The sequence below is a fragment of the Urocitellus parryii genome, chromosome 6 (genome assembly GCF_045843805.1).
Source record: "Urocitellus parryii isolate mUroPar1 chromosome 6, mUroPar1.hap1, whole genome shotgun sequence".
NCBI lineage: Eukaryota > Metazoa > Chordata > Mammalia > Rodentia > Sciuridae > Urocitellus > Urocitellus parryii.
Window position 1 is genome coordinate 155,318,920 of NC_135536.1, and position 14,482 is coordinate 155,333,401.

Consider the following 14,482-nt stretch of genomic DNA (forward strand, 5'->3'; position numbering starts at 1 on the left):
ACCTTTCATTCTCCTTGAGCTTTGGCCCTATGGTCAGTTTTCCCTGTAATTCAAAGGAAACCTGGTGCCCCAAGTGAACTCACCCAGGGAAACATGGTCCTTTACCTTCCAACCACCAGGCTGTTCACCTCAGGTGACCCTGTGTTAGGAGTGAAGAGCACCTTAATAGAAAAAATACTTTAGTCTGATAAGGAAGCCACTCCTGTAAGTTTCCAGATGAGAGAAACATCCCAGAACAGCTGTGATTTGTACTCATCTGTTCTGATGCAAGGAACTGAGTATAGCACCTTAGGTGCTAAGACTGACAATGGGGAGTCTAAGGATGGGGTTAGAGCCAGACTCTGCAGACAGGTGGACCTGAGCTCAAGTATGTGTTGAGTTATTTTATCTACCTGTGCCTGTTTTTCATCTATTAAATAAGATTAAAAGCAGAGCCTATTTCCCAGGGTAGTTGAGCAAAGTGAATGAGAGGATGCTCTGTAAAATTCAGCATGGTATGTGGTAAGATCATCAGCCCTTGGCTTTGCCCATTGGTTTAACTGATTGTTTCCCCCTCCCCCATTAGTCAGATGAGCAATAGCTGATAGGTCCTACTGTACCTTTTATATTTTATTTCTCATATATTTTTGAATACAAACTTACAATATAGACATCTGGACTATGTACCTGGTATACATGAAGCAGTGCATGTGGGGTATCAAAACACAAGTCACGGCTCAATCACAGAAAACTTTCATAGTGATCAAGTATCTCAGATGTGTGTAAAGCCTGATTTCCATTGAGAAACTTATCAGTCTTTCATTCCTCAGTCCCACATGGTATAGTGTCTTTCAGAAAATGAGAGCCCCACAGCAAAAGGTGTGGGCCACATGCTGTTTCCCACAGGCATTGGAGGAACTACCTCCAAGTCTTAGGTTCTGATGTCTTCCCCTAGTGGAAGGGACTTCATCCCCTGGGACCTCTCTGGTATCTCAAAGTCTAGTGCAGCTTACTGAGTCCTGAAGGCATGACCATGTTTGTTTGTTTTTAAGTTGAGGTATTTTGTAAATTTTTGCTACTCTGCAAATAAAAATGTCACCATATTCTATTAATTTTCTTATGGTAGAAAGCTATTTTGTTAAAAGGTAACAAAATATTTTAAAGGTATTTCTTTAAGTAAAGAGGCATGGTTTTGTTTTGTTTTTATGAGAAAAGACATACTGTTTTCTTGACCAAAATGTCATGCTATAAATAATGTTCCAAGTCTTGGCCTGGTTGAAAGATTCCCTACTATAATAATCAAAATTCAGCTGATACCTTTTGCAGCTCTAAGGTTTAGCATCATTAGCAATAAACTCTCTATAACAGGATGTCTCACAGCTAGACTAAAAATCATAGTAACAAAGGCCCACAGTTCCTTGTCTTATTCTAACTAAATTGTTCCTAACAGCTTAAAAATGAGCTGCAAAATTCTAAAGTGATTCATGCTCTCTTCTGCCCCTGTCATGGGGGGGACTTTTTCAATTCTGCAATCCGGTTGCAACCCCATACTGAACTCTTGATCCTTCACTGCAGATATTTGTTAGCTCTAGCTAGATTAGATTTTTCACAGCTAATCTAACTGCTGTAGGGGTTTGCAGAGTGGGGACAGAGCTGTGCTATTGGATTTGTCCAATTCATTTGACTCCAGGACTATAATTGCACTTATGTCTTACAAGGCTTTTATAGCCTCAGGCTGGCCAGCCGCATAAAAAACAAATTGGCAGTGATACAGTACGAGTGAAAAGGGATGAAAGGCCCACATTATCAGTCTCCAGGCAGTGCTGTTCTGGCAGGAAGTTTCTTGGTTAATTTACAAATAAAACTTAGATTTTAGGATGGGCACACTGTCAGCTGAACAATGGGGATGTCAGGCCTGACTGTTACTTAGTAAAAGTAGCAGCCGGGCCCACTGAGGAGCAGGAATTCTTCAATCAAACAGACGACTCCTTCTGGAGCCAGCTGGCGATGTAATGCAATTAGTAGGGAAAGGAGGTCAGCCTATTAGGTGTGGACCATGACCAGTGTCACCAGTGGCGTGCAGCCTGGCAGCAGCAGGCACAATGGCTCTGGTGGAGGGACTTTAGAACTCTATCAAGACAAGAAGTGGCAGCACATGGGCTTGATTTCTTGAGACTGAAGAAGTGGGCATTTGTTGTAAGCCCAATGAACATCAGGGCCTTCTGCAGTCTGTTGTGCAGTGGAAGCAAGGGCCAGTGTGAATGCCAGCTCCATGCCAGTAGGAGACTCATCAGTCTCCCCCTGAATCACACACACATCAGATCAACTTGACTTGTGTGCCCTGAGCCGAATGGCAGGTGGGTTTCTAATTGGAGGGCCCCTAATCAAAACTCTGTAAAACTCACAAAGTAACTTACTGAAATCTCCTTTAAATAGAGTAAGACTTTAAGGTTTCTAGTGTTTTTGTTATGTTATGACATGGTGAACACTTTGTCCAGATTAATTTTATTTGTTTTACCTACTTGTGTTCTTGTCATAGGCAGAAGAGGGTATAATTTTGCTTTATGCTCTAGATTCATCAGCCAATTAGTCCCATGGCCTTAGCTTTTAGTTTTGTGATTTAGTTAATTAAATTGTAATGCTTCCAGAAGTCTGAGGTGCATGACATTGAAAGCAGCACTGAAATGATGAGTACTGCATTATTATCGCACAAAAACAGCTCCTCCTAAATTATAGAATCACCACACTAGAAGGAAGGGTCTATTAGTGGGATACTAATCCCCTGTGTTGTGGCTCTAGAATACAGTTGCAAATAAAATTAGGAGAGGCTTACTTGGGTTATGTGATTGAGTAACCAATTTATAAAGGAGAGAGTAACAGCAAAATTTCAGCAATCATTGTTATTACTTCAGTTACAGTGGATCAAAGAGCTACACAGATATTAGATGCTGGCATCCAGAGTAACATCCCAAGTTTTTGGTAGGTGAGCTGTTCCCATTCAGATGTTTGTGCCATTGTTATACCAATGGGTCCCAATGTCACCGTCTTTTCAGGATGAGGGCTGCAGTTCTGAGCTCCAGAACAACCCCATTTCTCAAGATTAACTTCTAATGCTCCAAATTCTTGTCAGAGTTTCAGTTAGATACTATGCACATTTCTCTTGAAATGTGGAAACCTGCCTATCTTGCTTGTGTTGTTGACAGTGTTGGCTGCCGTGTTTTTACTCTAAAAAGAATTAGTTGTAGGAGTCTGTTGTAAGGTCCTCACATAGTTTATTAAGAAGGAGAAAGAAGGCGAAGGTATAGTATCTAAGATGGAAGTAGAGCTTGGGTGTAGCTCAGGGGAACAGCACTTGCCTAGCAAATGTGAGGACCTGGGTTTGATCTCTATTCACTATAAAACAATGAAATGAAATAATGATGGGAATGAAGTGAGATGTCCAGGGTTACCAGGGCTATTATGAGAATCCAGTGTTGTCTTTTTGTTTGTTTTTTGTTTTTTAAACTATTTGTGTAATGGGCTGGATATGCCTTTTGCCTGCTCTTATTTTAGCTATAATATTTATGAGGGGGCTGTGGGAGATGTACTGTAATTTTGAATTTAAAAAGTCATCAACTACATCAAGTGTTCAACTCCTGCAATTGCACTTGTCCTAGAGCCCATCCTCAGACACAATTGAATCGTGCACCCTCAGTGTAGGTATGAAGGGACAGATGCAGGTATTTTTTAAGTAACTGACTTGTACAGTCATTCCCAGAAGTATGAGAGAGTGAAGAATAAGCAGACATTACAGCAAACAACTTCCCTTTGTAACCTTATAAATAGAAGAGAAGCCATGTTAGAGTCACCTTGGATTTTTCCCTTTGTGGCCAAATAGTCTGTAAAGAAAATAGTATTTATTCTAACACGTTTTAAATACATAGTATTCCAGAGTGTCCTTTTTTTTTTTTTTTTTTTTTTTTTTTTTTTTTTTGTCTGAGACAAGACTGAAACACAATATCTCTATTTGGTCACTTTTGATGTTCCACTATTAGATAAGAAAACAAACAAAATGCTTGTTCCTGTTGATAGGTAATGTCCTTCTGCTGCTACCAGTCAGAAACAGAAACCTCACCGTCACAGTGGGTGTCAAAAGGACTTTCACCAGTCAGTCTTCGGTTTTAGAATTCAGTTTGGTCCAACATTTTTATCTTTATAACCTAGGTTTTTTTTTTTGTTTTTTTTTTTTAAGTCATGCTTTCAGGCTTCTCAACTGATGTCATATGCAGTGTTCTCCAGCTTGGTAGAGTGTGATTATCACTCAGGAGATTTACCAAGAGTATTCTTGGATTTAACAAGAGTTGGACCCTGGAAAAACTCTCAGAGGGTCCTTTCCTGGACCTATCTGCTAAGGCCTCTTCAAAGTGACTAGGAGTCTGTGATTTGTTTGGGGACTTTACAGACCCTTTATGTATGAGATGATAAAACAAGAGGGCAAAACTGCTTCAGTGATGGCAACAAAGCAGCTTTTGGTGTAGACTTAGATATCCAGGGAACAGAACAAATACTCTGAACCAGAAGCTCCAGCCAACATTCCCAGGCCCACTCCACATGTATTGTTCACGCAACCTTGAGTAGGCACAACCTTTGACTTCTTGAGCATATGGTTCCTCCTGGTAAGAGGAGATAAAGATGGTGTAGTATACCTGAGAGAGTTAGTGGGAAGATTAAACACACTGTCTGTATGGTAAGGAGCTTTTTCAATGCTAGGTTCTAGTGTTCCTATGAAATTTAATTAACATTTATTAGTTTCCTAAACAAAGATAATTTTATATGTTCTTTTTCTTAAAGATTTGTCACAAGACTAGTTTCTTTTATGTTTTTTTAACAATTGTGTTATAATGCCTTATGTTCTCTTATGTTTATATTCTTATTTTGTTAATAACCATTAAGAGGCTAATGTACTATGGATTAAAAAACTCGTATTAATTAATTGTTTTTGAAACATACTCAGCCATATAAAGCATATGGCTTCAATGCAGAGGTACAATTCCATTTAAAAAATCCTTGAAAAGGTCTTAGGCCCATCCGGCCCACAACACATCCTCAGTGCTTGGATGTGATTCTTAGTACCATGTGTGTTTCATAGAAGGTAAGTGGTATTTTCACAGAATTGTGCTTTTTAAAATCCTCATAGAAGACTTCAGTGCTGTAGCCTTTTAGGTAGTAAAAGTTTTTGCCTCTGTGTTTTATAATTCAATTTGTAAACCATGACCCCTTATAAACTGCTGTTATCACCTTGATTAATAAAGAGCCAATTTGCTGTTGCAGCTCCGTCACTTGGGGAATGACGAGGTCCACATTGTCTGGTCTGAACACTCCAGGGACTACCGCAGGGGTATTATCCCAACCGCCTTTGGAGATGTTTCAATCATTATTTACCCAATGAAGAATCACATGTTCTTTATAGCCATAACGAAGAAACCCGAGGTATGTTTTCTCCATGTTGTTGCCCAGACCATTTACCATATAATTCACTGTCTCAAAACATATGATAATGTTAAAGGGGACTTTTTTCCCAACTGCTAGATTTTTTACATATCTCCAAATTATATGTGCCATATAAGAATTTAATATGAATTGGGATTTGCAAAGTATCTTTCATTATAAGCACAAAATTCCATATTGTATTACTAGGCCTCGGAAAAATCAAAGAAATTTATGATTTTTTAAAAAATATCTTGTTTTGAAAATTTTGTAATTTAAAAGATTATAATTTTAAATTTTGGACACATTGATTAATAATAACAGTTGAAGAAAGCCCATTTTCACAACTAGCATTTTAGGGATAATTTGGGTATAGAATCCAACTTTGTTTGACGAACCTAGACTGTGCTAAGAGAGGTCAGTCCTGAAGGATAGCAGCCATGTCTGCAAAGAGACTGAGCCTCTACAGCACAGCCCATGTGATGGGTATTAACAATCGAAGCACCTTATCACAGAATCAATTCAGCCATGTCTGTTGGTATTGATCACCAGAATGGCTGGAACAATCCAATGGTCTTGATCCCATGTACTAAATTGGCTGCAGTTTTCATCCTTATCATGCCTTTAGTGGTATTTTAACAGTGCTTTATACAGAGATTTATTTTGGTTTTGTAATTATTAAGATGTTTTTAAAAATTTTTAAATTAAACATTTAGCATATTAAACCCATTCCTTAAGAAAAATGACCTCTATTTTTCAGTTTGATATTAAATATAATTTTTTATTTTCATTCTAAATTGTTCTAAAGGAGATCAAACTTACCATTCTAAAAGCTCTCTATTTTTAATATTCAAAATAATAAATCACTGAAATTTATTGTTCAAATTGATTTCAAATCTAAATTGTTACATTTGTAAGGGTTAAATAAGCTAATAAGGAAAAAGTGCTTCAAACTGTACCTGGTCCAGAGAAAAAGCTACTTTGTTAGCTGTTGTTGTAATTGTTATATCATTATCATTTCTATTGGTATTTTTTGTTACTCTCACAGGAATAAAATCAATAATGAATTCCAAGTTTAACACGTAGATTAATTCTCAAACTAGGTAAATGTGGGTCAGTTCCCACCAGGAAAGTCCCACTGTGGCTGATTCACAGCCTAATATAAGAAGAACTCTTTTTTATTCATGGAATAAAGATGCCAAAATTTTACATTGAATATTTGTATTATCTTTACTTGAGAGATATGAAGTTTGTGTATGTTTTCAGTCATACTACAAGGAAATGGCATGGTACTCACATTTTTATTTGTTCACAAAGAGCACTACTTTAAGAATTAAAGTGAAAATTTTAATATTACAGAACCAATAAATTTAGTATTTTGTAGCTTTCCAAACTAGAAAATATGTTTCTTTAATATTTAGTTTGGATTAACTGGCTTTATTAATTCATTTTTCAATATGCCATCTAGAAATGTCATTTAATGTCCTTAAAATGTTGGCTTTATCTTTGAAATAAATAACACAAAAGGCATTTCAATTTTCTTAATAGTGTCAAGGTTATTTTTTAAAAAGTAGTATAAAATGCATAAAAGCAATCTTTAACATACCTTTTAAAATTTCCTACAAAATGTGTGTAAATTTTATAAATTTGGTCATAAATTCTGACAAGGATGAATTGAGCAAATTGCTTTCTTAGTATTTTAATTCAAAAAGCCTAAAGGGAAGAAGAGAATAATGGGCAACTGGAAATTTAGTGTTATCCCTACATTTAAAGTACAAACCATTACAATGTAATAAAATTAATCCAGACATTTCCAGGGCAAGTGTGGCTGACCTTTTGTTCACCAACCACTGACCCCAGGGTGAATGCAGGAGGCTTTCGAAGGGAAAGTCTGTTTGTTTGGCTTCAGTCCCTGGTATTTAAATTGCATTCCCTAATCAAATGAAAAGGCTGTCCTCTCTATCAGGTTACAGAATCCATGGCAACATTTGGCCTTTTATATCCATAATGTTAGCCTTTTTGTTTGCATCTAAGTAGAGACACCTGGAGCAATGTTAACATTAACCGATTTAGCATTAATAGCTTCATTATATAAGAATTTCTGATCAGATAGCTGTTACTTTTGTTATATTGCTTCAGCTTGTATTGTTGTCATTTTTTATCTCCCTGCTTGGCAACCAGGCAATGATTTGCAAATTTTTTTTGTCTTGATTAATTAAGCAATATAATTATCAGTAACCGTGATGCAGTCTTTGCTCAACAAAGCTTCTAAGAGAAAACAATGGTAAGTCTGTTAGTATGAATGCATTCCACGCGTCCCAGATGCATGAGGATATTATGGACAATGAGGGGAAAGGCCGCCTGTGAGCGAGGACAAAGGGTGCCACGCAGACTCTACACACTGCACATACCGCCAGGGACATGCTGCGGGCTCCCTGGGACACAGCCGCCTCGTTAGATTACAGCTAGTCAGCAGAGATTAATTCTCAGCCATTTGGTGCAATAATTTACCCATTCCCTAGTCTTTTAACTAGTGCTCTGTACTATAGAAGTGAAGGCTTTGTACTCAAAAGGTTTATTTAACCTCGCCTACTTTTACATGTCTCCACCAAAATCATTATTTTTGTCTAGAGATTGTAATGATGCAGCTGGTTGAAGTTGAGGAATATTCCTTTTAGGAAGACAGCCTATATGTAAGTTTCAGAAATAGTAGGCGGAGTCAAAGGCTTTCTTATAGCACCTGTGTATTTCATCTGAAGACAGTATGATCCAGTGGTCTAAATATATTTATTTTACTGATCTCTGGTCAACCATACTTCTCTCAGAGTGATTTTAATCCTTTTTTAGGAGAGGGGGGGAACCTCATCAGTACACAAAAGTCCTGCTTATTGGATAGAGTCATGCATATTCAAATTGTACTTTCATTCAGTCTTATTAATAGCGTATATAATAATGTAGGGCTATTTGTAATATAAGCTCACAGGCAGCATTGCTTCCAAGTCCTTTGAAATTCAACATATTTTGCTTTTTTCATTCCATACACCTCCCTTAAATATACAAATTATGTGCCTGGCAGAATTGGCCTCTTAATAATATACAGCATTTGTGAAATGTTATGTTGAATTGTGAGTGTGCTTGTGGGAGTACATAAACCCCTCACGGCTGAAGGGGCCTGCTTACTTTTTGAGCATTGTATTGAACTCCTTTTTAAAATTTTTTTTTAAAGCAGCATGCTTTGAAGCATCATTTCATTGTTAAATCATTTTCAAAGTAAATCTGTCTCTATAAATATTGACACGGTTGTCCTTTGGTCAAAATCCATTATTGTCAGACTTAGGGTTTTTTTTCCCTACTTGTGTTACCAAGTCAGCTATCCAGGGAAGGCTGGCATGTGTGGCAGAAAGTAAGTGACTTTAAGGGGTTTGCGAAAATGTCCCATTCATTTTTTAGGAAAATAATTCACAAAGCCCCCTCACTACAGTGAGTACCCATATTGCTTTCCCTATCTTTCAATGTCTAGAAGGCGATATTGGTGTTTATATAGTGTTTGCCTTTATGAATTTGTGAGAGTTGTGGTATTTGGGGTCATGTTCATCTCTGTGCACATTAGTGACTGATTGGTAACCATCTGACCAAAGGAAAGATATTCTCAAGTAGCCTTGGCTAGGAATAAGACAAAAGGAAATTTTGGAAAAGAGTCCTCCTTATCACCTCAACCAGAGTGTCACTTTTATAAATGAAAAATGAATTGATGTCCTCCACACTCTACTTACTCACCTTGGTAGATGTGGCATGGGAGAAAAAAATAATGATGATTCAATCATTTCTGAGAATATAAGAAGGAAAGGATAATAGAAGATAAGACCTCAACAATCCAATTCCAAGGCGGCCGCTAGGGGGTGGGTGTCTTGGGCAGGTCTCTGAATTTCTCTGGACCTTTGTTTTATCAACTGTAAAATTCAGGATGGGAATTAAGGCCTCTCTACAGTCCCTTCAGGAATTAAAAAGCTGATTGGGTTCTCTTGTCCTAGATGCCCAGAACTTTTCTTAAACTTCTGTGACTGTTAATAGGGTTCTATCCAAATGATATCTGACCCTCTTGCAGCTTTGGCAATATTTGTATGTGTACGCACATGTACAGATACATAGTGGCCCTGGACATGTATCCCTCTTTAGGATGACACAGTCCAGCACCTTTTTCTGGAGCACACACCCAGAGATGCTGGCAGAAGGCTAATGTGCCAGAAGTCTCAAGACTACTTGCATGTATGAGGTCAAGAGGAGCCTAGTGTTGGTACTTTGTTTGAAAGGAACTATTTTTAGGTTACTCGTGTAGCCTCATTATATAGGGAGAGTATGTGACTTTGCAACACACGTAAGTTTCTTTTTTTTTTTTTTTAATTTCAAATGTGTCATTTTCTTAAATATCTATCCCAATCCCAACCAAATAACTTTTTTGAATTAAAAAATGAACTTTAAAATACTCTGGGGAATTCTAAGGGAAGTCAGTCAGCTTTTGAGTATACAAAGAAACATGTATTTAGAAAAGATAATTGAAAATACTAGACAACTAGAATTTACTGAACAACTAAAATGAATTTTTGTGGTATGTTCTATTTTCATAATTAATTATTATTATTAGCATTATTTTTAGTAAAGGAATGGCACTGGAAACTATGTGAAAATGCATCTGTCATTTGCAGATGTTATATTAAAATCAAATATCTCTATAATTTATCACCACTTCTAGTTAGAGGAATTCTCTGGTTGCCAGGGATTTTTATAATCCCTTTTGTCGAGTTTTTAAATGACTGAATCACCCATAAGTAGTTGCCAAGGGGCTGTGGATGTGGCTCAAGCGGTAGCACGCTCGCCTAGCATGCGTGCGGCCCGGGTTTGATCCTCAGCAGCACCACATATCAACAAAGATGTTGTGTCCGCCGAGAACTAAGAAAAAATGAATAAATGTTAAAATTCTCTCTCTCTCTCTCTCTCTCTCTCTCTCTCTCACACTCTCACTCTCACTCTCACTCTCTCTTTAAAAAAAAAAAAAGTAGTTGCCAAAGAGTAATAAGGAACACGTATTTATATGATAAGCCTCAATATAGATGGAAGAAAATCTATTGCTTGTTAGTAATTACCTCCTAGCTCCTGTTTTATCTTTCACAATAATTCAGCTTTTGAGAATTCCTTCTCAATTGGTTTTCCTCAAAAGTTGGTATCATTCTCCTGTTTCTTATGTGGATTTTGGCATCTACAAGTTCTTCAGACCCCTTCTCATGCAGTTCCCACTCACAGATGCACAGGCAGCAGGCTGTTCAACTGGAGTGTTAGGAGCATATAGAATTCCATTGTGAAAAGGAAGCTAGACCTGCTGCCCTGGAATTAGAGAATTCGTCCTCAAGGATGTACTTTCTGAAATTTACTGATTTGTTGTTGTTAAGTTTTTTACTGTTTTTTGTTCTTCATGAACACTTTGATCAAAGCTCTCCCGCACCAATTACTGGACTGCTTTTATTGAAGCCATAGGAAAGGAGCACTTATTTAAGAACATAATTTAAATAAACTTTGTAAAGCATGATGTTACTACAGGTAGAAGGAGGAAAGTATTCTTCTTTCTTATATTATTTATTTGTTTGTTTTTATTTATCATTGTTAACTGGATTTGACAATACCAAGCAATTTTAGACCACACGTGGCTCCTTGACTTTCCTCTTTGGAATTAAGATGGCCCCTTTTCCCCCAGATTTGTTACAAGATGAGAGAACTCATTATTAGTCTTCCTTAGTAGAATGAACAGTATCATCCTTCTGTGCTCCCATTTGAGTTTCTTCTGGTCTGATTGCTTCCTCTGTGCTATAGGCAGTGATATCAAAATGGCCTTGCCCAGTCTTTGTAAAACTATTCTTATTGGACAGTTTCTGGTTCAACTACTTAAGGGCCATTTCCCTTATTAAAGTTTGGATTCTTGTCCTTGACACAGAGTCTAGCATGAAGCAGCCACAATTGCTCTAGCTTGCCTGCTTCCCAAGAGTTTGACTACTGGATATTAACAAATCTGTTGTCTCTTCTCATGTTTATAGAATGAGATCTGTTGTGACTGTCTTTTGCTTCATGGAGATGACTGAAAGGCAGAGGTGAAAAGGTGATATAGGTACTGAGCAGGCTTCTGCTTCCATGGCTCTTCTTTTTGGTGGGTGTGAGGAAATAATTCCACATAAACACAAAGATTTTTAAAAACTACAAAGACTGGGCAAAGCCATTTTGATGTCCACTTTTCCCTCAGATTTGTTACAAGATGAGGATGGGAAGGAAGAGGCTACTTTAGTTCAGATAGGGGCTTTCCAATTTCCAGTCCCACCTGAAAGTACCTTAGCAGGCATCACTCCCATCCTCGCAACAAGAAAACAACAAAATGAAAATCAACAACTCTTGTTGGATTCACCCTGGAATTGAAGTTTAGGGAAAACCCTTGACCCCAAATTGGAATGACAGACATGTAGATACAGAGAATCACAGCTTTCTAGAACGGAAGTCTAGGAGCAGAAACCCCTGGGGAATCAATAGCAGGATAGGAAAAGTTCAACTATAATTGACCAATCGCTGTAAGTTTTTGGTATGGACAAGTCAAGTGAGTGAGGGACACTCCCTCTAGGAGCCCTATAGATTGTCACAATAAAGGCTAGAGGGAGGAAAAAAAAATTCCTCATGCTTTGACAGAGGAGGGGAGAAGAATAGCTGTTTTCCAAAGCATTTTTTTTTTCTTCTTAATGAAGCCTGCTCTCAAGAGAAACTGTTTTCACAGAGCCTGACTGACCTGGAGGAAGGGAAACACTCAACTCTAGCTCACACTAGACTTCCTATCTCACCTAAGTGAGGGCCACCAAAAAAAAAAAAAAAAAAAATCAACTGAGAAGTACTTGTGATGGTCATGGCCAAGGGATACAGACTCACTAAAAGACCAAGATCTAATCCTAGATTCTAGAATGCACCTCTTCTTCCACGTCTTTCAGATGTGTATTATGCAAAAGTCCTGTTGATGTAGGGATAAGATGGAAAAAAAAAAAAAGCAAGGACATTCAAAGAAATTTTAGCTTCTGACACCTATATCAACAACTATGGAAAACAGTAAGGACAGCCTAAGCGCTAGCCAGAGAAATGTAAAATCTATTAAAGCCCAGTTTACTTCAGGTCCTCTTACCTGATATATCATATCTAGCTTTCACCAAAAAACTACAAGGCATATTAAAAGACAAAAACCACAATTTGAAGAGAGAACAAGCATGAGAGCCAGACTCAGACATAGCAAAGATTTTAGAATTATCAGACCAAGAATTTAAAATAGTCATGATTAATATGCCAAGAACACTAATGAAAAAGTGACTAATGTAAGCAGATGTGGAAACTTAAGAAATAATTAAAAGGAATGCTTCAAAAGACTGTATGACAGGAATAAAGAAGGCATTTATCAGGCTTAGCTAATGTGGCTGAGGGAAGGAACTGTGAGTTTGAAGATGTATCGATAGAAACCTTGCAACTGAAATGCAGAGGAAAAATTTTGGGGAAAAAAAGCATTGGAGACGTGTGAGATGTGGGACAACTGGGGAAAAAAAAAGAATAATCTATACATATTGGGAATACAAGAAGGAAAAATAAGAAAACCTGAAGAAATGTTTGACATTATAATGTCAGAGAAATATTCAAAATTAATAGCAGAAACCAAAACATAGATCCAAGAAAAACCTGGAGCAACAAGGAGGATAAATACCAAAATATCTACACCTGGGCATATCATTCACTAAGTAGCAGGGGGGACAAAGAAAAATCTTGAAAGAAGCCAAAGTAAAGAAAACTACTACAGAGGAGCAATGATAAGAATCACATAGGATTTCTCCTCAGAAGCCATGTAAACAAGGAGAAAAGTAGAATGATGTATATATAAAGTATCTGGTGGGACTGCAAATTGGTGCAGCCAATTTGGAAAGCAGTATGGAGATTTCTCGGAAAGCTGGGAATGGAACCACCATTTGACCCAGCTATTCCCCTTCTTGGTCTATTCCCTAAAGCCCTAACAAGAGCATGCTACAGGGACACTGCTACATCGATGTTCATAGCAGCTCAATTCACGATAGCAAGACTGTGGAACCAGCCTAGATGCCCTTCAATAGATGAATGGATAAAAAAAATGTGGCATTTATATACAATGGAGTATTATTCTGCATTAAAAAATGACAAAATCATAGAATTTGGAGGGAAATGGATGGCATTAGAGCAGATTATGCTAAGTGAAGCTAGTCAATCTTTAAAAAACAAATACCAAATGACTCCTTTGATATAAGGGGAGTTAACAAGGACAGGGTAGGGACGAAGAGCTTGAGAAGAATATTTACATTAAACAGGGATGAGAGGTGGGAGGGAAAGGGAGTGAGAAGGGAAATGGCATGGAAATGGAAGGCGATCCTCAGGGTTATACAAAATGTCATATAAGAGGAAAGGAGGGGTAAGACAAGATAATACAAATGGAAGAAATGATTTACAGTAGAAGGGGTAGAGAGAGAAAAGGGGAGGGGAGGGGAGGGGGGACAGTAGAGAATAGGACAGACAGCAGAATACATCAGACACTAGAAAGGCAATATGTCAATCAATGGAAGGGTAACTGATGTGATACAGCAATTTGTATACGGGGTAAAAGCGGGAGTTCATAATCCACTTGAATCAAACCGTGTAATATGATGTATTAAGAACTATGTAATGTTATGAACGACCAAAAAAAAAAAAAAAAAAGTATCAGAAGAAAAGAAACCACTACTCTAGAATTCTGCATCTAGTGCAATTATCATTCAAAACTAAAAGAGACTTTTTCAAATAATCAAAATTTGAGGGAGTTTGTGTTCAGTCGACCTTGCAATTAATGTTAAATTTATCAAAAAGAAGAAACACATTTGCATAAAGAAAGGATGAGATTTAGAGAAGAAATAAATGAAGTTTATTATTTTTCTTATTCTTAGTCTGATAGATAATAGTGTGTTCCAGGGGC

The 14,482-nt window shown here is 37.4% G+C and overlaps 1 protein-coding gene across 2 annotated transcripts in view; it reads left to right on the forward strand.

The window, feature by feature from the left end:
* Ralgapa2 (Ral GTPase activating protein catalytic subunit alpha 2) overlaps nucleotides 1–14,482 on the forward strand; it is a 321,259-nt gene that overhangs the window by 207,479 nt on the left and 99,298 nt on the right. For both annotated transcript variants that reach the window (XM_077800202.1, XM_077800203.1), the window contains one exon: nucleotides 5,290–5,448. In XM_077800202.1, coding sequence (XP_077656328.1) covers nucleotides 5,290–5,448 — 159 coding nt within the window. The remainder of the gene's footprint in view (nucleotides 1–5,289; nucleotides 5,449–14,482) is intronic.